Raw genomic sequence first — 24240 nt, forward strand, 5'->3', positions numbered from 1 at the left:
AAGAACATAAATGAAACCTTCACCATGTGTGGGTGAGTAATGCAGATATCAGGCAGCCGGTTCACACAGGCTGCGCGTCATGTTGTTCGAGATTGGATGAGTCCATTACTCATTGTATTCAGCTGTCTTTTAATGAATGTGGTCACAGAGGTACTTCCAGGAGCTGAAGACCTACCACGTCATGATGGTACATCTCTCCAAGCAGCTGCCAGAGGGGGCACTACAGGACCAAGGAGACACTGAGCGGTTGGTCTCTGACCTACTTTTGCAGGCTCAAGAGCAAGGAATTCACATGCAGTATAACATACAGGTATGTACGGAGGGCTGTCCCAACCAAAGCGCACTTTCCTGACCAGAGTGCACAGTCTCAGATACCAGTGTTTCCCAACATGTGAGCACCATGTTGCTTTTGAGGATTCCACACAAATATTGTCCGAAAACCAATATGCATGTATTTAAGGTATAAAGTCATATTACTGATTCAGTTGATTGAGATCTAGGCCAGATGGAATGCCTTTAGTTGGTCATATTTTGGTCACATGTTTCAGCTGAAAGGGTTAAGGGCCTTCCTCAAGGGCCCAGCAGTGGCTAATGGCAGCATTTGAACCCCGAGCTGCTGGCCAATAGCCCAAAGTCCTGTCTACTAAACGTCCATTCGAGCACTCAGTTCTCATAATCTACAGCATCTACAGTGTATGTGGGACTTGAATAGAGGTTTTGAATAGAAAAGTGGGGAGGGGGGGAATCCCCTGCTATGAATTATACAAAAGTATTCAAAGCCCAGTCACCCACTCACGGACTCGGACTGTGATCGGAAAAGTAGCCATCTACGTCAGTGCTCTTCCGCGGAAGAACACTCTCAACCAGTGCGTGGCAATCAGTTGAACCAACGTACTGAATATCAGTTATTAATACAGAACTCAAATGCCACCTTTTTAAGCAGTGGGGGGGGGGGGGGCATTAACCAGTGAATGCAGTGTGTGCTCTTTCCCACGGCGGCAGGAGTGGTCTCAGTATGAGGAGGTGAGGGGGAGGCTGAGCACGCAGCTGGAGGAGCTGGATGCAGCTTTACCCAGCGAAGACCTCCACCCTGAGCTGGAACACCTGCACACCTACCAAGTGAGAGCTCCTTCTCAGAGTTAGACTCGTTCGAGCTGAAAGATGAAGCCCCCGCATCCCGCTTGGGTAATTCTGGCCTGCGTTAGGTCCTGCGCACATATCCAGCTTTCTGGTTTATGCCGACATCCTGATTGTCCGATTAGGCTTTCCCCTTCGCCAGCTTCACGGTTGCTTGCGGCTCCTGCTGCGTTTCTGAGCAGGTGATGTTCATCTGTCTCTTTGCCAAACCTCATTAGACTCGGTGATACAGGGGCAATAAGGAGGTCCATCCTGTTCGGATGAGTTATTTGGCGATTCCCCCAGATGATCCAGCATGAGTGACTTTGCTACATGGAGCATGAAGGACACAGGAGAGGAGGGTCTTGTCTTTGTGAGAGACTCATGGACCGCCAGCTGTACAGGCCCCTTTTTAGCACACTCTATTCCAAATCAAATTACTTGGAACGACAGTTGCCATATCTGCAGAACTCCATGTTCTGCCGCCTGCACTGGCCACTCTTGTATCCTCTATTCCCCCCACAATTACGGAAGCTCATTTCTCAGCCCGATTGACTCATGCAGAACGGTGAGCCGAGCCTATTGGACGGCGGTAATAGATTTACGACGAACTCATTCCTGTTCCAAGGCCAGTGCTTGAGAGGGGTTGGTGTTGCCATAGCACTGAAAGGGGTGGCGAGAGGCAGAGAGAGAGAGAGAGAGAGAGAGAGAGAGAGAGAGAGATGAGGAGCCAGTGCCGAGTACAGATGTTGAAAAAGTTTTTACTTTCTTTTCTGTTTTTTTAATTCTCTGTTTCATTACTTCTTTCTTACGGAGTTGATTTTTTTAAAATATTTTTTTTTTGCTCTTTCTCACCCGTCTTTCCTTTCTCTCTGTTCTCCGGCCTTCATCCGGCCTTCATCCGGCCTTTTCCACCCTTCTGCGCTCCCAGCGGGTACTAGGGCTCCTGGAGGACTGTAGGCCCCAGGTTGAGATGCTGCGGGACTGGGCCAGCCTCCTGCAGGACTCGCCCTGCTGGTCCTGGGAACGGGACGGCCGGGCCGCCCCCGGAGCAGGGCTGCAGGCGTACTGGCAGTCACTCCACAGACGAGCGGAGCAGCAGCTTCAGCGCGCAGAGGAGATGCGAGTCAGCTACGATAGGTGTGACTCAGACACCACATGCAGTGTGACTGCTGTGGTCTCGCCATGCACCGTCACTTCTCACTCCATGCACTGCACATTATCGGGTTTTTCCTGTTCTGACACCACTGACAATTGTGCCAGGCTTTAGTGACGATCTAATGTCATCAAAACATGCACAATGTCATTGGCTTGACACAGTGGGGGTTTTTTTGTGCATATATTTTTATGCACCTTTTCACTTGCTCTGCAGGTTCCAGTGCAGCTCAGCGGAGCTGGAGAGTTGGATGGCTACTACGTGCACACATGCGCAGATGTGGAGCAGCCTGGGTGGCTCTAGGCCGCGGGACGCCAGGGTCCTCCTGCCGCAGCTCATGGTGACTCTCACTCAATCTCCGATGTCTAAGCGTTGCTAACCGGGCTTGGAATAGCGTGCTTCTGACCAGGCTTGGAATGGTGTGTGCTGCAGGAGTTTGTCAAGGAGCTGGAAACCAGGTCCGAGCAGATGTCTATGGCCACGAGGGCTGGCACTGATGTGCTGCATCTGTCGGACAGCGGCGCCCCGGCTGTGCGAGAACGCTTGGCCCAGCTCGAGCAAGGCTGGACAGATCTCACAAACACTCTGCCCTCCGTGCAGCGCACACTGCAACAGGTATGCCAGGTTCTCTCTGTATCTTTCTCTGTAGTTCACTCCATCCACTTCTCTCCAACTCCCCCATATCCCCCACATATTTCTTCATATCTGTTTTTCTCTGACCAATTACTCTCATATCTACAGTGTTCCACCTGTGTGCTCTTCAACGTGAACTCCTCATGACTGTCTAGTTGGTATCTTTGTTTGTTGCTTTATTGTTGTTTCATTGATCATTTTGCTTGCTTGTTGGTTGTTTTTGTGAAAGTCTTTATGCCATTATGCCCACACTCCTTGTACACTGTGCAGTGCTTAGCTGACAGTGAAAACTAGCTATCGCTGGCGCTATAACACCGCCCACGTATCCCTGTTCCAGCTGCTGGCAGGCCTGTCTCAGACTGAGGTCATGGCTGAGCTGACCTCCTGGCTGGAGCGCATGGAAAGCAGACTGGAGGAGGAGAGCCATAGGGAGCAGTATGTCCTGGATTCCGCTGGGCTTGCCATGCTTCTGCAAAGAGTGAAGGTATCCCTCTCCACCTCCATTCACAAACCCTCCACCTTTCTTTTAGGCCACCCCGCGATGGCTCTGCTCCAGTTCATTCAAAGGTCCTTTATGAGCAGCTGAAATTGGCCCCGTTGAGTTGCGTGCATTGGGGAACTGAGCAATGGAGTGTTAAATGTGGAATTGAAATAAGGCCCTGTGTAGTAAAACAAAGGAGAGAGAGCATTGATTGTTGGCTTTCTTTAGGATGCCAAAGCAGAAGTGACAAGCTGGCAGCCATGCCTTGACTTCCTCAACCAGTCCATTGAGCAGGTGAGCTCAGAGGACCACCCTGCCATTGGGAACGAACGTTTGCTCCGTGCCGAGCAGCTTGGGGCCCTCAATCTCCGCTGGACCCTCCTTCGGGGGAAGACTGACAGCCAGGTGGGGACGGAGATTCTCATCCGCTACTGTCCCCGGACCGTGGAGACTCCACGTGTCACTTGTGTTTAGTGATCTTAGTAAAATGCCATGCGGCTTGTCTACAGATGCATGAAATGGAGTATAGAAAGCAGACCTACGCAGACAGAGAGGGCCGACTGTGCCGACTACACAGATGGATGTCGAAGCTGGAAGAGAGAATGAATGTTGCTGAGAGGCCAGCTGGCTGGACACAGATGCTCCAGGCCTTGGAGGACTGTAAGGTCTGTGCTACATCCTTCACTGGGCTAGTATTCACAAAGCACTGAGCTTTCATTTTTGAAGCCAAAATTAGATTAATAATGTGCTTGTCTGTGGCAAAGAGAGAGTGAGTGAGAGATGCAGAAGAGAGAGCAGGCAGCATCACCTCAGAGCGGCTCTTCCTAAACCTGCCTGACACTACATTCGGGTGGACGCGCGCACCCTGGCACGCCAACTAGCATTTCACTTCATAGCACAGGGTTACACTGAAGCCCAGCTGGGGAGCATAGCTAACCATTCCCATTTTATATACCAAAGAGATTTGCATCCTGGGGGAAGTGTAGCTGGACAGATACAGCAGACCTAGACACCAGGACGTCTGCGCGAGTGAAATAGATGGGGCGTCGGTCACTGTTTCTGTGCAGCGAGAGGAGGAGTTGCTGAAGCTGAAATCTGCTGAGCTGCTGCAGTTGGAAACTCGGCACGCGTTGGAGCAGGCGGGCGGGCAGCATGCGGGAGATCGGGCGTCCTCCACCCCGCTGGAGCGCACCAGGGAGCGGAGCCGAGCTCTCCTGCAGCAGGTGAGTTCTCACCTCCTCACTGTACATCACACTGAAGCCACAGGGTAGTTGTTTGCCACAGCAAGGAAACGTTGGAAATGAGAAGATCCAGGACTTTTGTCCCCTGGGGATGGGATTATCCCTAAATCAAATCAAATCAAATCAAATCAAATCAAATGTACTTATATAGCACTTTTTAGCACTGTTGTCACAAAGCAGCTTTACAAATCTCCAAGCTCCAGTGAGCAAGTCAAGGGAGACAGTGGCTAGGAAAAACTCCTTAGAGCACGAGGAAGAAACCTTGACAGGAACCATGACTCAGGGGGGGCTATGCTCCTCTGGCAGATCTAATCCTAGCACAGTCTGCTTTAATTATGCTGACCCACTGAACAATGCTCTGAGTGCGGTTGTTTGTAAAGATTTGCAGCAGGCCTCTCAAAGGAAGCAGACGCACCTTTTACCATCTCTAAATGTCCACAGCACTGGACAATACGCAGAGATACAGAGCTTAATGATATGCGCACGTAAAACTCCTTTTCACCTAGATTATTGACTGATTCATGAGCTTTGGTGTTTGCAGCTGTGTGCAGTCCAGGCGTCTCTGGCGGCGCTGAAGGAGCTGTGGACTCAGTGGAACATGACACTGAGGACTGCTGTTCTGGGAACAGCCAGCGTGGCCTACCGGCTGCAGTGCAGAAAAGGCCCACTGTTCTCCCTGGAGCAGAGCCGAGACCATGCAGAGCAGCTCCAGGTAAGAGGCTGAAGCCTGTTACGGTATACTTTGCAGGATTTCATGTGACCCGGGAATAGCCTGACTCTGTGAATACACCTTGGCTAAAGGAAAGACGTGTGCGCGTGATTTCCTCCCTGACGTAGTAAGCACGGTGCTAGAGACACTCGTGTGCCTCTTTCAATGTCCGAATGTCTGGTGTGAAGCTGGCTCTTGCCCACAGGAGCTTCAGATGGAAACGGTGAAGACAGAAGAGACGTGGACCAGCTTAGCCAGTCTGTGCTCAGACCTGAGTGGCAGAGTCCACCCCAGCACTGCCCTGCTCATGTCTGCCCGCCTGTATGGCGAGAAGGCGCGGTGAGTACAGCTTGCCTGCAGCCGCTCAACTGTAACTACTGCACACTTTAACAGCAGGGCTTCTGCTAGGATGTCCTTTTGATAAGACTGGATTGAAAGGTCCTGCATTAAGGCCATTTTGAGATAATCGGCTTCGGCTGATGCCTGTGCTCATGTACGATATTTACTGTCTGTATAATTAGATGGATTCCGGTCATTTAGTGAGGAAATGGGAATGTTATTTGGGAATTGTAATGTCAGAAAGCCTTTAACCAGCTAAACTAGCTGGTTAGCTTACAGGGCTCCAAAGGCTATTGTTCACGCCACAACTCGCCACAATCTGCCATCATAAGCGATTGATTTGATAGTTATAAGACGTTTACCAAACGTTAGTTACAGTCAGTTGTACTTGCTAGTGGGAGATTTAACTTGATTTAATCTATGTTAACAGGACTCTGAAAGCCATCTTTAACATTACTGACTTTCCAACGTTTTAGGGAACGAACACCTGTATGTTTGTGTGTGTGTCTTTGCGCACGTGCGAGTGTGTGTGTGGGCGTGTGTGTACGTGTCTCTTTCTGTGTGTGTGTACACCAGCTTGGAATAATTAGCTTGATTACACGTGGGGCAGAATCTCCGTGGTATCACATTATTCTCACCTCTAGTCACTTGTTAGATATGAGCAGGCTGTGCAAAGAGAGTTTTTTTTCCATTTGTTGATTGCTTAGATTGGCGATTTTGCTTATAACGAGCATGGTGGTGAAAAAGTTGTTTAGAGCCCAGTAGTACAACTCTCATGTGCTCTCTTTTTTCTGTTACCTGTGGGCATTTAGTTGATGCCTTTTTAAATTAATATAAAACAAATGCACTGCAGACAGAGTACAGACAGACACTGCAGACAATAACTAAGCCATAACTATTTATAGTTAAATAAATGTTCATTTAAGTTCAGCAATTTTGTGTCTCATTTATTATTATTGTTGTTAATTAAATTGTATTTTATCAGTCGTGATCTCGGCCTTACATATCTGCCATCGGTCGCCCCGCTCTCTAAATAAAGGCATCGGCCATTTAACAAGTCATTTCGGTGGACCACTAATAAGAACTGGAGATGGTTAGGTATGCTAGGATGCACATTTAGGTATTCTGTTGTGACTGACTGAGCTTAATGTACATGCTATCGGTATGCTAGGGTGTGTGTCCACCAGACGGTACTGTCAGGCAGAATTAGGAGGAGCCACTCTGCTCTTGTGATGTTGCCCTCTCTCTCTCTTCACCTGGCTACTTCCCATTATCTGTTTCTTTGCGCTCACACTCACTCCTGCGGTTGAGCGGCTGCAGAGGGATTCCAGCCAGGCTGATTAAAGGGGCGGACAGGAGACGCTGGTTTCTTGGAAGTGCTAACTCAGGCTGCAAATCATATCTCGCCTAGAGAACGTCGTCTGCCTGCTAGCACAATTTCCTGGCAGAGATGCCTCAGGCTGCGTGGGGGAGGGGAAGTGATGGTGGAACAGTGGAGGGCCAGTGCACCGGTCAGTCTGCTGGGTGCTGTCTCACGGCCAGTGCACCGGTCAGTCTGCTGGGTGCTGTCTCACGGCCAGTGCAATTGTCTCTCTATCTACTGTGTACTGTCTCAGTCTGTCCACTGCTTGTCCAAGGCACTATGCCAGGGCTGGGAGTTGTAGAGTTTTGTGTCCTTTCCAAATGTGGTTGCTCAGTTATGTAATTCAAGATATCAGCATTTTTAGTTTGAATTACACTTTCATATGAACCAATTGTATGTGAAATCCATCATTTCCAAAGCAGGATATAAAGAAATGATCTTGTAGATGCCTCTTTGATGTTGTTACTTAATCTGGTTCAGAAGCTTTGAAATTAACCATGATACACCTATAACAGGTTTGTGCACTGATGTGAATGCACATTATGTTATGTGGATAGAAAGTGTCTCTTTTCTAGTGCACACTCTGGAATCATGTAGATGTGCATTTTATCAATGGTTTAGTTTTCTGTAATTGGGCCATTTTCAAGTGGAGGTGTAAATATGACATGTAAGTGAAGCGTTTGGCCAGGGTGCTGACAGAAACACATTTTCCAAATGTGTGTGTGTGTATCAGATGGATAGCGACGGTCCAGGATGTGGACAGACAGCTGCAGAAGGCCCAGACAGAGCTAGAGCTGTGGAAAGTGTACAGGCGACTCTACCTGGACTGCTCTGGACGACTGAGCCATCTCTGGGAGCAGTACGAGGTGCTCCTGAGGCGCCCGGCTGGACAGCAGGAGGCCCGGGTAACTCTGCTTCACGGCAGAATCGCCGCGATTGGCGTGAGTGCTTCCCCGCGACACCACGAACGCAGGAGAACAAACCGCTGCTGCGTGCAAACTTTCAAACGGCAAAATCTGGGAGCAGTTTTGAAAAAATAAGCTGCTTTATGCAGACGTATAAACACCAATATGTATGATGACATATTAATTGCTGCACTATATCATGAAACTGATATAGAGCAAGCAAAATGGCTTTGTGAGGTAAAGATATAATGGGTTTTGGGGATCTGCTATATTATTCTAATGAATCTGTGGAGCTTTTTATACTAGCAGAACATTGAGTCCTGAGTTAGAAAGTAGCACTGTTAAAAATACCTGCATGTGGTATACTGCTTCAAAGGGGGAGTTGAGTCTAATGTTGTTTTGGATAACAGAAACCTCTAGCATTTCCTTCTCAGAGAAGCATCATGAGTAATTTCAGGGAATCATTGTGAGTAATACCAGAAAGACCCTTAGAAATATCAGCTTTGGTCCCTGCAAAAAAAAGGGTCTGATATTTCTGAGTGACTAATTAGTACAGTTGTACTTGGGAAATAAAAAATGAACAATGAACTAGCGAGAAGAAGAAAAGATGAAAAGAAGGTTGCGGATCAGAGCGGATCAGGTGTGGAATCAAACTGCACTGGTACACTGCTTTGATGCACAGCTGCACGGCGCCCAGTCCTAGATGATAGTAGTTCTAGCCATGAGGAGAATATGCCTGGCTTTCGGTCTCAGCTCGGCATTATGAGGCGAGAATGATGAAATGTGGCCAATCAATGTCTGTGCTACTTGTCTCCCTGTTTCTCTCTCTTCTTCTTTGTCTGTTTCACTGTCTCCCTCTCACTCCGTAAAGGCAGAATATCTGTCTTTCTCTCTCTGTCTGTATGCATTTGTCTCTGTCATTCTGGTTTGTTTTTTCTTGTCTCAGTCCTGCATTAATTTCATGTTTTACACCTTTCCTGTGTATCTTTACTAGCTTTTGGAGGACAAAATGGAAGCATTGCAGAACAGTGCTGGGGAAGTATGGGAAGCCTCAAGGACCCTTGTTGCACAGATGGAGCCCCAGGCAGCTCCACTCATCCAATCACAGACCAGGTTGCTCTCACGTGATCTTGGGCATCTGGGCCAGGCATTGTCTAAGAGACGGCTACACCTCCAGGTGCTTGCTTCACGTATAACATTTACAATGGAAATAGGCTGTGTTCAAAATAGCCCACTATTGATTTACTGATTGGGCCCCAAATCAGTATGCCATTCCAGTACTCAGCCAGAGCTATCTTCGTGGTGTACTGCATCCCATCATGCAACAGAGCAGTTGTTCGAAATAGCCTACTACATACTGTATACTCAGTATATACTGTATACTGGTTTGGATAGTAGCATGCAGTATAGCATCCAGTATGCTGCAAACACAAACCATACTACGAGGTCATGTGACCGTATGAAGGACTCGCCCACTCATGAAAGATTTTCCACCACCGGGATGCAGTACACAAGATAAGCTGTGGAATATTTGGAATATGAAATATTTGGCGGAAGTATACGTCATCCAGGTATCTTTCATGTATATGAAAAATAATTTTTGGTCACTTACTCCATACTGCATACTGATCTGGGGGCGAATCAGTACGTGAGTAGCAAAGTACGCTATGTCGAACACAGCCATATTGTTCTCTGAGGTCTGAATTTCGTGAAGCCAACAGAATGCATCAGTAACTGTTATTCTGTATACACATGTAGGAGGAATTAGAAGAGTATGTCACCTTCAGTCAAGGTTTGAAATCTCTAGAACAAAGTTTCAAAAGCTCTGAAGACCTAATGACGCCCCCCACTGCAAACACAGAGTGCTTGAAGGTGAGCTAGTTGACTCCTCTGTTTCTCCAACCAAAAATAGTGATTAAAGACTAATCTACAATTAAATATATGGCTCAATCTGGTCTCGCATAAATCCTTTCACTTAGTCACGCTCTGCCCCTGTCTTGCTCTCTGTGTCCTGTAAGATGGGTCTATTGGAGCTGAGTGGTCTGACCCCTGACCTTGGAGCTCTGAACGAGCAGGGCCTCAGACTCGTCATCGGGGTAGGTGAGGCCGAACGTCTGCGGGACCTCAACGCGCGGTGGGTGTGGCTCTTCTCCCAGGCCACGGACAGGCACAGGTATGTGCTTCTCCGACCACTCACACAATGCCAGGAGCGGGAGAGAATCCAGGATTTCCGTCTGCTACCCTTGCAACACGTCAGATGTTTCTGCCCGGTATGCGTGATGGTGTGTGTGTGATCTTCTTTTGATAGGGAGATGTATAGTGAGCAGCTGTGCGTGCAGACTTTCCAACAGAAGTGCCAGGCATGGATGGCTTTACTAGAGAGAGTGGAGGACAGCCTGTGCAGCGAGATTTCTGGAGACGGCTCGTTCGTAAGGGAGCAGCTTGCCGCTCACCAGGTTTCGTGTCTCTTTGCCTCTTTCGCTCCCGTGCATAGTACCTGGGGGGAAAAAGAGTTTGTGCCAGTCACGTTGTTATATGTCACTGATTGATGGCATCAAAGAAATATATTCAGTAGTGCATCCGTGGGAGTTTTCGGATAGATACTGAGAAAAAATACAGACGATATAGTGCTGAAGCTTAACTCCTTGTATGAATGCTTTTTAACATGCGTATCTGTTCAGAAACTGAAACTGGAAGTGCTGGTTGGTCAGCAGCTCCTGGAGGCTGTGGTCACTGAGGCTCTGAGTGTGCTGCAGAAAGGTCCAGCAGAGGACAGGCGAGTGAAACCGCACACTGTGGCCCTTGGCCCATTAGGTGGTTCCTGTTCCCTGCACACACTGGCTCCTGCAGGCTTTGGAAATGAAACATCTTCCAAAGCAGTTAAAATAGTGTGTGTGTGTGTGTGTGTGTGTGTGTGTGTGTGTGGACGGGGGGGGTCCCAGCACCAGCACCAGCACCAGCAGCAGCAGCACTCGTGCAGGGCTCAGTACACAGACCCAGCGGAGATCATAACTAAAGCAGGAGTTCAGTTACCAAACAAGCTGGCTTACTCTCCAGACATGATGTATCACAGATGTGAAGCAAAATCATTCTTCATTTTCAGTGACGCTCACTATCAGACAGCTGAATTGTCTCTTATTTTAATAAAGCTCAACAGTAATTAATGTGTGGTTGTGATAAATGCGTTAATAGACATGTGAACATTACATTACAAAGGGCTAATGGGCCTGTCATTAATGCTAACGGAGCCGTCATTACCCACCGTGTTGATCCTGGCTTTGGTCGTTCAGGCGAGGTCTGGTTCTGAGGTTGACCCAGCTCAGAGAGCGCTGGCAGGGCACACTGCACACGGTCCAGCAGCGCAGCAGGTGCCTGGAGCAGCTGGCACGGCAGTGGAGGCTCTGTAGCACTGGCCTGAAAAGGCTCTGGTGGCTTCTTGGTGACTTGGAACCACTACTGCCCCCTGCTGGCATGGTGAATTGCAGCCTTCAGCAGCTCCAACAGTCCATTCAGGACTATGAGGTACGAATGCGGAGAAACAAGAAATAAAATTGTTGTGTATGAGATTGACTCTTTCTTAAGCTTTGCTGCAGGAACCTTAGGCATCATTTCTTTGGGAAGAGCTGCATGAATGATTAATAGGCTGCAATTGCCACAGCAAATCTCGCTGCAGGCATTGGCCAGCAACATGACAGACCACATTATCGTAAACTGCATACATTTATTGTGAAGTTCCAGCATCTTTAGACCACATCTTCACTGTCTCCCTGTAGTGGGCTCAGGAGCAGCTGAGCTCCCGCAAGCAGCTCTACACCCAGACGGTGCAGGAAGGCAGGCACGTCTTGTCCCGGGCAGGCACGCAGGCACCGTCTGAGCTGGCGACAGAACTCCGGGCCTTACAGGAGGCCTGGGAGCAGAGCTGTAGCCTGCTGGAGAAGAGGAAGACTCTAGCACAGACTGTCATTCACGTAAGGGACTCTAAGTGGATAACTGCGATTTCTTTGACTGTGATCCAGTCGCTATGTGAGAGAGCACACATTCTGAGCACAGCGCTGAACTAATTTGACACGGGGCCGTCTGGTAGTATTCCGTGTGGCACAGTGGGATTAAAGGTATTATCCTGGAACATGGGAAAGTTTAGCCTGTCAATGGAGAACCCAGTTCTCCACCTCAATGCTGTTACATTAAATAATACATATCTCAAAGCACCTGAGATACACCAGAGCTAACCTTTTCTGACTTTAAAACCCACGTCAGGTCTTCATCAACCTTAGTAGTGGTGTCCTCATCCTGTGTAGAAAATCCATCGCCAAGTATGGAATCCTTGAGCTTTTGAAGACTCCTTTTGATTTGCCTGGTGCTTTCATGAAGCTGCCACTGACCTTGTTACTCCATTTTGGTGCCTTTCTGTACTATACTATGGCAATCAAGAGATGGAATTGGGAAGATATGAGACGTAATCTAATCTACATATAAAGCAGCATGGTTCTATCACTCTGAGTCACTGGTGGCAGGGGGCAGTTTGGGATCACTATAGGAAGCAAACTTCCTGGTTGTTCACACATATTCACAAGCAGACCATTCATCCGGGTGAGAGTTAGAGAGAGCTGTGTTAGAGAGAGTTAGAGTTAGCATGCTTGTCCAGTATAGGCATTAGATCCTGTTTTCAGTCCATTATTAGAGTACATTGTGCACATATCATTATCATAATAGTGCATTTTGGTCCATTTGACTCCATTTCCCTTCCTTTGTTGCACATTTAAAGTGTATCAAGTTCACATTTTAGTGTATTGTGCCTAGGAAAGTACAGGCTTATCTGATGATGTCTCACACATTGGAAAATAGTTACGTTTCCAATAAACTAAAGTTTAGGGCTATTCCTAGTCTAGACTTGATCCAGCTAACTAAGGATTTCAGAAGCATAAGAGTATTATAAAACAGATTGTGTTTATGGCTGTGGATTTGGTCGAATCGGAGTTGATGGAGACCTAATCTTCATTACAGAAATATAGTTCTCGTTACTTCTGTCATTAATGGAAATATTAAAAATGACATGTACATAAGCATAAGCATGATGTGAGCGTGAATGCATTACCATCTTTATGAAACTGGACTGTTTAAACCCATACACATGGAGATTCAGAGAAGTAGACCAGGCAAGCAGATCAGTTTTAGAGGTCTAGACGGGCACACAACATAATTATGAAAGGAATCCAGTGTTACAGAAGGTCCGGCGTTCTGTGCAATAGCACGGTAGATTAACGGAGCTCATGCAGGTTACAGTAATCCTGCATGGTGTGTTCGCTTCCTGGTGGGCCCCGTCAGTCGTCAGAACAATGAACTTCGACCAAGTGTAAACATGCTTTTAGCTTAAAGCACTTTGAATGGCTACTCTGTATGAACAGTGCTATATAAATCGACTTGCCTTGCCTCGCCATACCTTTGGCACACTCACCAGATACTGTGGGTTCAACATCACAGTCATGCCCACAGACAACCAGCTCTGACTGATTCTACTGTTTGGGACAGTGGTTAGCAGGAGTGATAACCTCATGTAGGTTAACTGAGGAAAGTGTGACGATGACCAGAGATCCTAACACTGCAGTGACAACATGACAGCCAAGCACCACAGTCAAATCCACACAATTCATGATGAACACGGCGACGGGAAATTCCTCAGCAGTGGCATCAGGTCTGAGATCAGGAATATGGGGACAACCAAAATTGACGCAGTACTGGAGTGGGCTTTGTTAAAGTGATTTAGGTTACACACCAAATGATTACGATTCCAAGCACTTAAGTCCATTTTGTAATGCAGAGGGAGCTAACGAGAGCCAACGGCATTAATGCAATTTCTCCTGCTTTATTCTAGAACTGGAGTAGCTGTGAGGCTGGACTCGCCGACAGTTTGCTTAAACTGAAAAAGATTTCTGTCAGACTGAAGGAACCACTGCCAGACAGCCTGGAGCTTCGAGAGAAACTCTTCAAGGTACTTGCCTAATTGAAACAATGAGTGGGGACTGTTGACCTGATTACTCACGGCCAGGTTTCAGAATTGCACTGACTGAAAATCTGTAGGAAACGAGATTCAACACTGATCAACAATGAGTGAGGTGATTTGGTTTAGAAATTGGGCTACTGAAGTATTCAAATAACCATTAGTGCCAGCTGTGTTCAGAAGACACCTGATTTGATGGCATCATGAGGCTTTGAAGCTGAGCTAATCTTATTTCGGTTGTGTGCTGATCAAGCACTGAAAGGGAGGGGTTAACTGCGGGGGGAAAGCACATGAAACCAGTAGTAATACCAACACGCTGGGTCTCCCCCCACCTCCCCTACTGGGCTATTATGGGTTTGTAATGCCTCCCCCTTCCCCCCCTCAAACTACCCCATTTACCCCCTCTCCGCCTCCTACCCTCCCCCTTCCTGATCGGCAGGCCTTAATCCCGCCGGCTAGCGACGGAGTGTCAGAGAGAGAGAGGGAGAGAGCGAGAGAGAGAGGGGGGCTACCCGGTTTAGCGTGAAGCAACAGTGGAGGGGCTCGACTCAGCGCCGGCCACTGTGTTATGCAGGAGGACGAGGACGCCCTGGAGCTGTGGGCCGAAGGACTGAGGAGACTGGCCACCATGAAGGCCGACGCGTCGCAGTACGTGCTGCCCGGAGACGCTGCGCTGCTCCAGGGACAGCTGGACGAACTCCACAGCCAGTGGGAAGAGGTTTGCCTGAAGGTGGGTGGAAGAGAGAAGGGGACGTGTGGGCCACGGGGACACACAATGCTCCCACCGCTGGGGCCTCTGCCTCTGGAAATGGGTGGGGAAAGACACTCACATCGCCACGTGGAAGAGAAAAAAGGGGAAAACTGGTGAAAGGGAGCCATTAAGACTGAAACGTTGTTTAAAGCTGACCAGAGTTAGTAATGCCTGGAGGTTTTGGAAAAGGTGCTAGTGGGCTTTCTCTTAACTGTGGCATATGAACAATAGTCGAAAGGCACGCATGCTTAAGAATAATTCAGTGTTGATGAGAATTTTACAAGGTGAAAAGTGATTTTGAGCTTAGAGAATTTACTCCAGATGTCTTTTTTTTTCTCTTTTCATTGCTCTTTAAAGAGTATGTACCTACAGAAAATTACTTACATTTGCTCAGCATGTTTGAAATGGTCCAGAAATATGTGAGAAGTGTGTGTGGAGTTCAGCAGAGCTAAGGCATGTAGAGAGTACTCCTAAGGCTTAATGCGGTGTGTAGGTGTGAGTCCTGCTGCCCCAAATAGTTAAATATCTCACCCAAACTGACAACCATTGGTTTGAGCAGCTTAACAGAGAAAGTACATGTTTAGGATTTCACATTTGGATATTATTGTGGCTTTAGTGGGCTTCAGAGAGACTTGTTCAATAAAACACAGTTTATTGTGTAGCTGTTATGGGTTTGGCTTGTTTTTAACACTATGCATTGTTAGGCTGCGTGCGTGCGTGTGCGCGTGTGTGTGTGTGTGTGTGTGTGTGTGTGTGTGTGTGTGTGTGTGTGTCAGAGGACAACAGGTTGCAGGTGGAATCTTATTCACTGGAATGGAATGGCAGATGGCGAAGCAGGGCCGTGCTCAGTCTGCTAGGTCCAGGTCCTCTGTGTGTTCAAAGGCAATCAGACGTCCTCCAGAGCTGTCAGCAATCACAACAGAGCCCAGTGTCTCTGGAGAATAGTTATCAGCCGTGTCAAAAGCTGCAGCTCCAGCGTATGAAATTGCAGTAAAAGCCCTAAAGATTCAAACAGCGGGTACAAAAAAAAAAAAAGAAAGATAGAAAAAAGCCTGATGCTTTGACCCCAATAATACCTAAATGGTGAACAAGAGACTATTTAGGAAGTGGCCATTATAAAACAGACCTGCCAAATTCGAGTCTAAAGTGCAATTTCTTTGTGATTCTCACCCTGCTAACCATGGCACTTAGAGGGCAGCTACAGATCCAGGCCTTCCACTTGCTTCTACATTCTCAGGTGTGAAGTTAATGGAACTGTGTAAAAGGCACATTGGGCACGTTGTGAATGGCCGAGGGGCTGGGAGAACCGGGCAAAGCCTTGTCACAGTTCCCTACTGGGCTATGGAGCTTGGGCATACTAATAAAGGAAGTCTTAGTGTCTGGCAGCACCAGCAGCTTCGGAGCCATATAGGCTGTAACCTTTATTCATAGCTTAGCAGTACGGCGGCTCCCGCTCCGTGACACGGGGGTTTTGTTGAAAGGGTCTCATATATAAGACATTCTGAGCTTTGGAAAAAAAAAAAAAAAAGGCTTCGCATTGGCCTGCCTTTCAATGTACTGGGTTTTTAGAATTGCCTTGAGATGCGATTGTATAAGTCACCTTTGAGTCGGAGCGCTGCTGTGAGCCGTCTTGTAAAGAGCGTCTTTGGAGCTTTAGACTGTTGATGGAGCGGTAGGTGGTCTTTGGTGTAGGATTCACCAATATGAGACCTATAAAAATGTCTTCATGTTAAAACCCGTTTCTTCCTTCTATTGTGTCCTGACACAATAGTTTGGGAAAATGCAAGAGCAGTTCAAACCGTTTGTTTGTCTGTTTTAGTTCCATATCTGTGTGGCTAACCTGACTCAGAATCAGTTTTAAGCTCATCTCTTCTGTGCCTGTGTGCAGGTGTCCAAGCGCAAACAGGAGATCGCCGACCGTCTGAACACCTGGATCATTTTCAAGGACAAAAACGAGGAGCTTTGCGATTGGCTAGCCCATATGGAGCACAAGGTTGCCCATAGTGATAAACACTTGACCATAGAGGAGACGGTGGAGAAGCTGAAGAAGGTAATGCCGAATTTGACTGTAATTTACTCATTGTCACTCTGTAGCCGAATTTACTTTTCATGAAGAAAACAGGAGCTTGGCAGCGTGGTTGTTGCCCCGTGAGATCTGAGAAGGCGCTTTATAGTGCTGTTATTCCTGTCCATTATGCTATTATCCCTCAGGCGTACATGGTAGCTCGTGGAGAAGGATAGAAGCGGCATAAATAGATCAATAGCTCAGCAACAGTTTTCAGCATCTGTATGAGGGTACGGACATGTCTGAGAGTCCCCTCAGCTTTCACACAGGAGACTTCATGTCACTTTTTGGCTACGCATTTTTAATATTTTAATCTTGCTCAGCTATACATATGCCAAGAATATATGTTTTCACTTTTCATTTTGAGACAGAACAATGTAGGCAGATCTAAGGAACCTTCTACCAAGTAAAAGCAATAATCCAGATATGTGAGGTTCCTTGTTAACCTTCTATGTATGACACAACTGTTTCATTTTCCTTTTGTTGTTCCACAATGGGCATTAATATGCAGATTCTCTCTCGTCAGTGTGGAGTGCTGCATTCTGCCTAGGACAGTCATTAGCACATACTTCACTGCTGAGGTTTTTGCAGGAGTGTAAGCAGTAACGATCACAGTCCGGAGGTTGGCCATTGTTTTTCCAGGGTGTTGTCACTGGCAACAGCCAATAGCTGCCTGATCAAAGTATTGCCAGACCAGAGCACCAAAAAATCTCAATCCTCAGCAAAGACCCTCAATCCAAAAAAAGCAAGTGAAACCACAAAAACGGCTCGTTTTAGGTATGGAAAACTGCGGCCGATGGGGCGCCTTCTCCAAATTCAAATGAACAAGAGGGCACTGGTCTGAAAGGCAGCTCCAAAGTGCTCAGGCTCTGAAGAGCGGCCCCGCTGAGAGCCAGGCCGTGCTCTTGACAGCTGCCAGGCCCAGACTTGGGCAGCGCGTGGTTAGTCGGCTGCTGGGTTGTAAGGTGGGTCCGCTAACGAGCGAGACGGGGGCTGTAGCCGGAGTACCCGGAGCTCTTTGTCTTCACTCCCGGCAGGACTGCGTGGACGAGATCAGCCTCTTCAGCGAGAACAAGAGGCACCTGAAGCAGCTGGGGGAGCAGCTCCTCACGTCCAGCGACCAAGCCAAAGAGGCCGAGATCCACGGAGTGCTGGGACACATCAGCTGCCGTTGGCAGCACATGTTCGACCACATCGAGGCGAGGTAAGGGGAAAACCGCGTGGGAAGTGTATGTGAGCACCGATGCATTACGGGCCCCTTCCGAACTGGTCACTTGCGTCCACTCAGACTGGGCTGTCTCCTTCCAAAAGCATCTGTCTGGTTGAGAGCAGCTTGCCACTCAATCACTGTTTACTTTGGGGTTAAAATAGATGGTGGGTTGCTAGGTGAATGATGAAAGGGAAGTGTTTAAAAAACCCATTTCAAATGTCCGAACGTTTGTGTGTGGCTGTTTTCTTTGTGTGAAATAAGAAAAAAGGAGCAGTTTTTAAGAAGTGCAGTTGTACCAGCTTTGAATTTTCCAGGGAAGTTATCCTCTTCTTTATGTACAAAGTTTATCCTCTTCTATATTTACAAATTTGAAATCATAAAAGTAAAGTAGCTAAAACGTTTTCTCCAGTTTATCGCATCTGTAATTTTTAGATGCGGGTAATTAAGTTACTTGTGATGTTAGATGACTAAATGGGATCTTTGCGTGTGTGCACATGAATGGGTTTCTCCCAGCAGGCTTGTGTGTGCTGCCTCAGGCTTTGATCAGCGCTTAATGGTTTGCATTTCCAACGTTTCGCCTCGGTTTCGGTTTCATAGGCAGTGTCCCTGTGCAGCGAGCTTTATCTCTCTGCTGTTTACGTCCTTTGCTTTGAACTCCTGGCAGCAAGGCATGTACGTTGCTGCCTGTTGCTAGTTATAGTTCTTGCCTTTGCTTTATGTTTGTACCACAGATTATCACATTAATCTTCCACGGAGCTTATTTTCAGGATGAGCTCCATCACAGCAGAAGTATGGTGGCGGCAGCCTGTTAAGAGTTTTCCTCTTGAAGGAGGAAAACTCTTTTCTGTGAGGTTGACCTCCCGTGCGTCTATGTGCAGCGTTTTCTATGAGGTTTATGAGGTCGTGAGGTTTACCTCCCGTGCGTCTTGGTGCTGCTCTGACGCGTGACGTACACACGAGGCAGCCAGATGGCACCGGCGGTGGAAGCAGGGGGAATTTATCCAGCCCTCTATAGTCAGAGACACCCTCGCTTTGCCATATGGCTCGTAAGGAGTCCTTGGCCCTTATATGCAGCCGTAGGCTGTGTCAGCTCTCATTAGCCCCAATGCTAAAGGACACAATGGGGTCAGGCGTGCAGCGTGGACCCCGCTGTGCGCTAGTCACGCTCGTCCACATGTCACTGCAGCCATGCTGTCACCGATGCCCCCGACAATGGGATGGCCGGCGTCCGATTGGGCCACGCGAGCGTGACGGGCACAACGCTCCCATTGTGTGTGAGACGTCCGTCGGCCACCGACGTGCGTTCCGCTTCCCTCTCAGCGGAGGTGTTCAGGCCCTCTTGCGGTTGGGCATTGCGGTGGAGCGCAGCGTGCTGGAGGATGTTCTGTGCCTTACCCGTCAGCCCGTGCACAGTGGAGACTCAAAGCTACAGTTGTCAGATTTATGGTTACCCTTGCAGATAAGGGGAAGAATTCGTGGTTTTCTTTAAAAAACTATTTTCCATTCGACCGGTCAGGGTCAAGATGTTGGAAATCCTGTCCTAGACTTCAGCTGCACTTGTATATCCTCTAAATCCAATTAAAATAAATCAAAATTTCCACCAAATATTTTTGTATATTTTATAGAAAAAGAAAAAAAGTTCCTTCATTTCTTTCTTTAATTAGTTTACAGGACAGTTCCATTCAGACAGCAGAGGCCCAACTTTTGAACTGAGAGCCCTCTGTGCTGGGTATCTGAAGTGAGGGTAGCTATGGTTACTTGCTTTAAGCCGGGGGATTCGTGGTAGCTTGTCGCCACGTTGCCATGGCGACTATTGAGGGATGGGGAGACACCTTGGGACACGCTGGGAGAGATGAAGGCTTTTAGGAGGGGAAGTGGGAAGGAACCGTGGCAGACAGGATCTCAGACATGCCCTTCACCGACACCCCATGACATCGGGACGCGCGCGTTCCCGCAGGCGCTCTGACTTGCGCGACTTGTGCGGAAAGTCTGTCCCCCCACTCCCCGCACGCCGCGTGTGTGTATGAGCATGTATGTGAGTGGGGAAAGGAGACAGAGGAATGTCACCCCTGTGTCCAGGGTGAGCAAGCTGAAGGAGACGCTGGTAACAGTGCACCAGCTGCACAGGAGCATGAGCAGCCTGCAACCCTGGCTGTCCCGGGTCGAGACGGTGCTGACCAGTCCCGCGGAGTACGGCGTCTGCCACAGAGACGAGATCCGGAGGAGGCTCGCCGAGCAGCAGGCAGGCAGCAGCTAGACTGGCAGAAATATCTCGGAGTGCTGAAACATATGAATAACGGTGTCTATGGTTATTTATGACTTAGGGTAGGTAAAAATGTTGACATGCTGGTATGGATGTGCGTGTGCGTGTGTGCTCAGGAGCTGCAGACAGACATCGAACAGCACACTGAGGGAGTGTCATCTGTCCTTGCACTGGGCGACGTTCTCCTGCATGACGAGGACGCCTGTAGCAGTGACAGCGAAAATGACTCTATCCGGGTGACCATGCGCAGCCTGGACCAGCGCTGGAGAAAGATCTGCTCCATGTCCCTGGAGAGGCGGCTGAGGTAGGGCACTGGTAACTCAGTGGTTAAGGTAGTTGACTTGTAATCGGAAGGTTGCTGGTTCAAGCACCACCACTGCCAAGTTGCCACTGTTGGGCCCCTGTGCAAGACCCTTTGTAAGTCGCTTTGGATAAAAGTTTTTAAAAAATGTAAATTTGGGTCCTGGTTGACGCACAACACGTGCAGGATTGAGGAGACATGGCGGCTATGGCGCAAGTTCGAGGATGACTACTTGCGCTTCGAGGACTGGCTGAGTGTAGCCGAGCGCACCGCCTCCGAGCCCAGCTCATCTGATGTCCTCTACGCCGTCGCCAAGGAGGAGCTCAAACGATACGAGGTGAGATCCCTGCTCAGAAAGTCCGGAACAGCGGCAGATATATAAGCAACGCCTAAAATGCTCCCAGTGGCTTGGGCCTTGTTGAGCTCAGTGTGGTATGTTCCTTTGTCACAGACACTCCAGAGAGAGGTGTACGAGAGGCTGGCCCAACTGGAGAGCATCAACTATCAGTACTGCCAGCTCGCCCGCGATAACCGCCTGGATGCGGGCAAAAGGCTCCGGACCATGGTGCAACGGAGCAACCAGCAGTGGGACGCCCTCCAGATGAGAGTGGCAGCCATATTGCGCAGGCTGAAGGTGAGTCCAGCATGAAGGGGAGTCCAGCCTGAGGGGGAGTCCAGCATGGGAATGAGCTCTGAACTTTTGTGCTTTAACAGTACAAACGGCACTGTATAAGTACATGTGAGTTGACGGATATCCCTGCTGGGATGGGCCAGAGAGAAGGGGGCAGATCTGCTTCTCCGATCTTTCACTGGGTTGCGCTGAGTTGTGCTGTGTCTAGTTTTTACGCTAGATGATATCAATCAAGCTGCCTCTCTCTACCCGACCTCTTATTGGCTTTAGACCTGCACACATGGGTGAATAGTGCGGGTTCAGAGAACTAAAACCCGCCCCAGAGTTGAGTTTCAACCACCTGGCTTTGTTGAATCAACTCAAGCCAGTAATTAGTCAGCAGCCTCACCTGGGTGCTGCAGAACCGGGGCAGGACTTTCCCATTCGAACCTGGACTTCCTCAGGTGGCTGGTAAGATTCCCGTAGCCATGTCCACAGTCCGCTGGCTGCCTCCACCTCAGCGCCTTACCCACTACCCTCGCGCCCGCCCACAGCACTTCACGGCTCAGAGGGAGGAGTTTGAGAGCACGCGTGAGCACCTGATGATCTGGCTCACCGAGACGGACCTGCAGCTTTCCAGTGTGGAGCACTTCTCCGAGAGCGACATCCACCACAAGCTGGAACAGCTCAGGGTAAATAGAAACGGCCACATCACGCTGCCATTTTCGCTCCGCATTAACCCATTACGCAGTAGAAGCGTTTTCCTAAAAAACCCGGCCCATGACATGTCCATGACCGTTACATGTGAGTAACGCTGTCCATCCATACGTGTTTCGCGCTCGCGTGTTGTGCATACGACTGCGCTTATCTGTCATCCTGTAACTCCGTGTGACGAAAGGGCCTGAAGAAGATCATCACTCTGAAAACCAATCAGATCGACGCCCTCATCGTGTTCGGGGAGGGCCTGATCCAGAGGAGCTGTCCCCTGGACGCCGCCGTCATCGAGGACGAGTTGGAGCAGCTGCACTCGTACTGCCAGGAGGTGTTCGGCCGCGCGGTTCGCTTTCACCAACGCCTCACCGGCCCGCGGCCGGTACGCCACCCCGACCCCGAACAATACACATCAAAATGTTTACGTTTCCTCTTCGTTCTACAGTTTCCCATCTTGTAACACATGTAAAGCTGGTTTTGAGTCTCCAGCTCTGACTCTCTCTGCGTCTTTACCAGCCACTGCAGGAGGAGTCAGAGCTCAGCGGTAGCGAGAGCGCCGCTGCGGCAGAGGCCCCCGAGCCTGCTGGACCGCGCCCCGATGCCCCCGGCCAGGGCCGCGTGTGCCTCCCTCCCCCCCTGCTGGAGCGCTCCGGCCGTGAGACCCCGGTGAGCGTGGACTCCATCCCCCTGGAGTGGGACCACACCGGAGACGTGGGAGGGTCCTCCTCACACGAGGAAGATGAGGATGCTAGTTTCTTCGATGGAACCTCAGGTACCGGCCAGTCCACGCACGGTTCCTCCACAGTGCGGTCTCGCGCAGCAGGCTCGGGTAGGCATTGTGCCACCTACCAGCTGCTCGTGGAAGCTCGGCTCCAGCTGGGTTGCCGGTTTCGTTGTCTGTCTGCTCTGTCTGCCTCCCACACTGCTCCCACCTCAGTGTGTGTGTGTGTCAGCGGAGCAGGCACACACCGCGTCGAAGGCCCCCTCTCTCTCTCTCTCTCTCTCTCTCTCTCTCTCTCTCTCTCTCATGAACTCTCCCTCTCTCATGAATCAAAGCCTCTACCCATCCTCCCCCGGCCCAGGTGGCTAACTGCTCTGAGTATGAAAGCCTTGGCACCGCCAGGAGAGGAGGCACAGGAGAGGTTAGCCTTGCCTGGGAGAGGGAGAGGCAGAGAAGGCATGGAGAGGTTAGCCCCCCCACCTCCTCCTGTTTTGCCACCCCACAGCTGCTGCACGGCACACACAGATCACGTCCCCCGCAGGACTGCAGAGTCCACGCACTGACCATACACCATTCACTCACCATTCACTGCCTTTCCTACTTTCTTTACTCCTCTCTCTCTCTTTTTTCTCTCTCTCCATCTCTCTCAGGCCAAGGCAGAGGGGCGGTCCGCGCCTGGCGCTCCCAGACTGCCCCAGAGAGGAAGCCCCTCAGCGTGGACCTTCCCGCACATGCCAGCACACCCTATAAACAAAGCTATGTGAGTCCACCACACACACGCACTTTCAAATCATACATGGAACGTCCCGTAGAGTCAGAGGCAGTGGCTCTCAGCCAGCACCGCTGTGCTTGTCCGGCTGTCCGCTGTCCGGACTCCCACTTGCTGTCCGGACAGCAGAGTCCCTTGCAGTCTTCAAACACAGAACACCCATCTATTTGCGGAATATTTAAAGGACGACTGACCCTGTTCCCATGTTGACTGACTAAATTAGTACTTATTGTAGGGCATTGTTAAAGATAGAGTATTCTAGATCATTGGTATAATGGACTCTAACCTACTGTACTGTACTAGGATGTATTCTATGAGTAAATGACAAAGCACTTTTGTAAGCCGCTCCGGATAAGAGTGTCTGCTAAATGCCGTAAATGTGTAAAAAGGTGCAGCTCCTGTCCGAGTGCAGCGGCAGCATCAAGAGTGTGAAAAGAGTCTCTCTGCTCCTGGACGAGGAGGAACAGCAGATCCAGCAGGGTCTCACCGCCCTCGGTGCTGTGGACAAACAGCCAGGTACCCTCCCCTGCCCGCGCCCAGACCACTCTCTCAGCTCACAAAAGTCTCCCCGCTAATGCCGTCTGCTCCGCCGCGGCACGTGCCGCCCTGCAGAGGTGGGCGCGATGATGACATGCTGTCGTTCTTGGGATAAAGTATGTCATGGTCTTTTCTCAGCATATCATGGATATCAGTACTAGAACGGTGACTGATTATGTTACAGGTAAAAGAGAGAATTTAAAGAGAATTTATTTACCGAGAGCCTGTGATCAGCGATCCGAGATGTCACACACATTAGAAATGCACAGAACGTGGCTCATTTGATGTATAATATCAGTGTTTTCTTTATTTTTAGCAATTGCTTTCTTCATAAGCAACATTTTTTGTGAACATTTAACAA

At 49.2% G+C, this 24240-nt stretch overlaps 1 protein-coding gene across 1 annotated transcript in view; it reads left to right on the forward strand.

Moving 5' to 3' along the window:
* LOC113569314 (nesprin-2) overlaps positions 1-24240 on the forward strand; it is a 95579-nt gene that overhangs the window by 66710 nt on the left and 4629 nt on the right. Inside the window, exons 110-141 of the mRNA XM_035524396.1 lie at positions 149-310; positions 1003-1119; positions 2048-2256; positions 2489-2612; positions 2705-2887; positions 3243-3389; positions 3615-3791; positions 3896-4051; positions 4454-4609; positions 5169-5339; positions 5542-5675; positions 7772-7979; positions 8938-9120; positions 9702-9815; positions 9962-10116; positions 10252-10399; positions 10625-10731; positions 11252-11465; positions 11717-11911; positions 13816-13932; positions 14516-14671; positions 16581-16742; positions 17795-17961; positions 20047-20209; positions 20347-20534; positions 20718-20868; positions 20983-21165; positions 21696-21833; positions 22040-22234; positions 22369-22624; positions 23224-23333; positions 23732-23858. Of these exons, the coding sequence (XP_035380289.1) occupies positions 149-310; positions 1003-1119; positions 2048-2256; positions 2489-2612; positions 2705-2887; positions 3243-3389; positions 3615-3791; positions 3896-4051; positions 4454-4609; positions 5169-5339; positions 5542-5675; positions 7772-7979; positions 8938-9120; positions 9702-9815; positions 9962-10116; positions 10252-10399; positions 10625-10731; positions 11252-11465; positions 11717-11911; positions 13816-13932; positions 14516-14671; positions 16581-16742; positions 17795-17961; positions 20047-20209; positions 20347-20534; positions 20718-20868; positions 20983-21165; positions 21696-21833; positions 22040-22234; positions 22369-22624; positions 23224-23333; positions 23732-23858 (5173 nt within the window). The remainder of the gene's footprint in view (positions 1-148; positions 311-1002; positions 1120-2047; positions 2257-2488; positions 2613-2704; positions 2888-3242; positions 3390-3614; positions 3792-3895; positions 4052-4453; positions 4610-5168; positions 5340-5541; positions 5676-7771; positions 7980-8937; positions 9121-9701; positions 9816-9961; positions 10117-10251; positions 10400-10624; positions 10732-11251; positions 11466-11716; positions 11912-13815; positions 13933-14515; positions 14672-16580; positions 16743-17794; positions 17962-20046; positions 20210-20346; positions 20535-20717; positions 20869-20982; positions 21166-21695; positions 21834-22039; positions 22235-22368; positions 22625-23223; positions 23334-23731; positions 23859-24240) is intronic.

Source organism: Electrophorus electricus, chromosome 3 (genome assembly GCF_013358815.1).
Source record: "Electrophorus electricus isolate fEleEle1 chromosome 3, fEleEle1.pri, whole genome shotgun sequence".
In the NCBI taxonomy this organism is placed as follows: Eukaryota; Metazoa; Chordata; class Actinopteri; order Gymnotiformes; family Gymnotidae; genus Electrophorus; species Electrophorus electricus.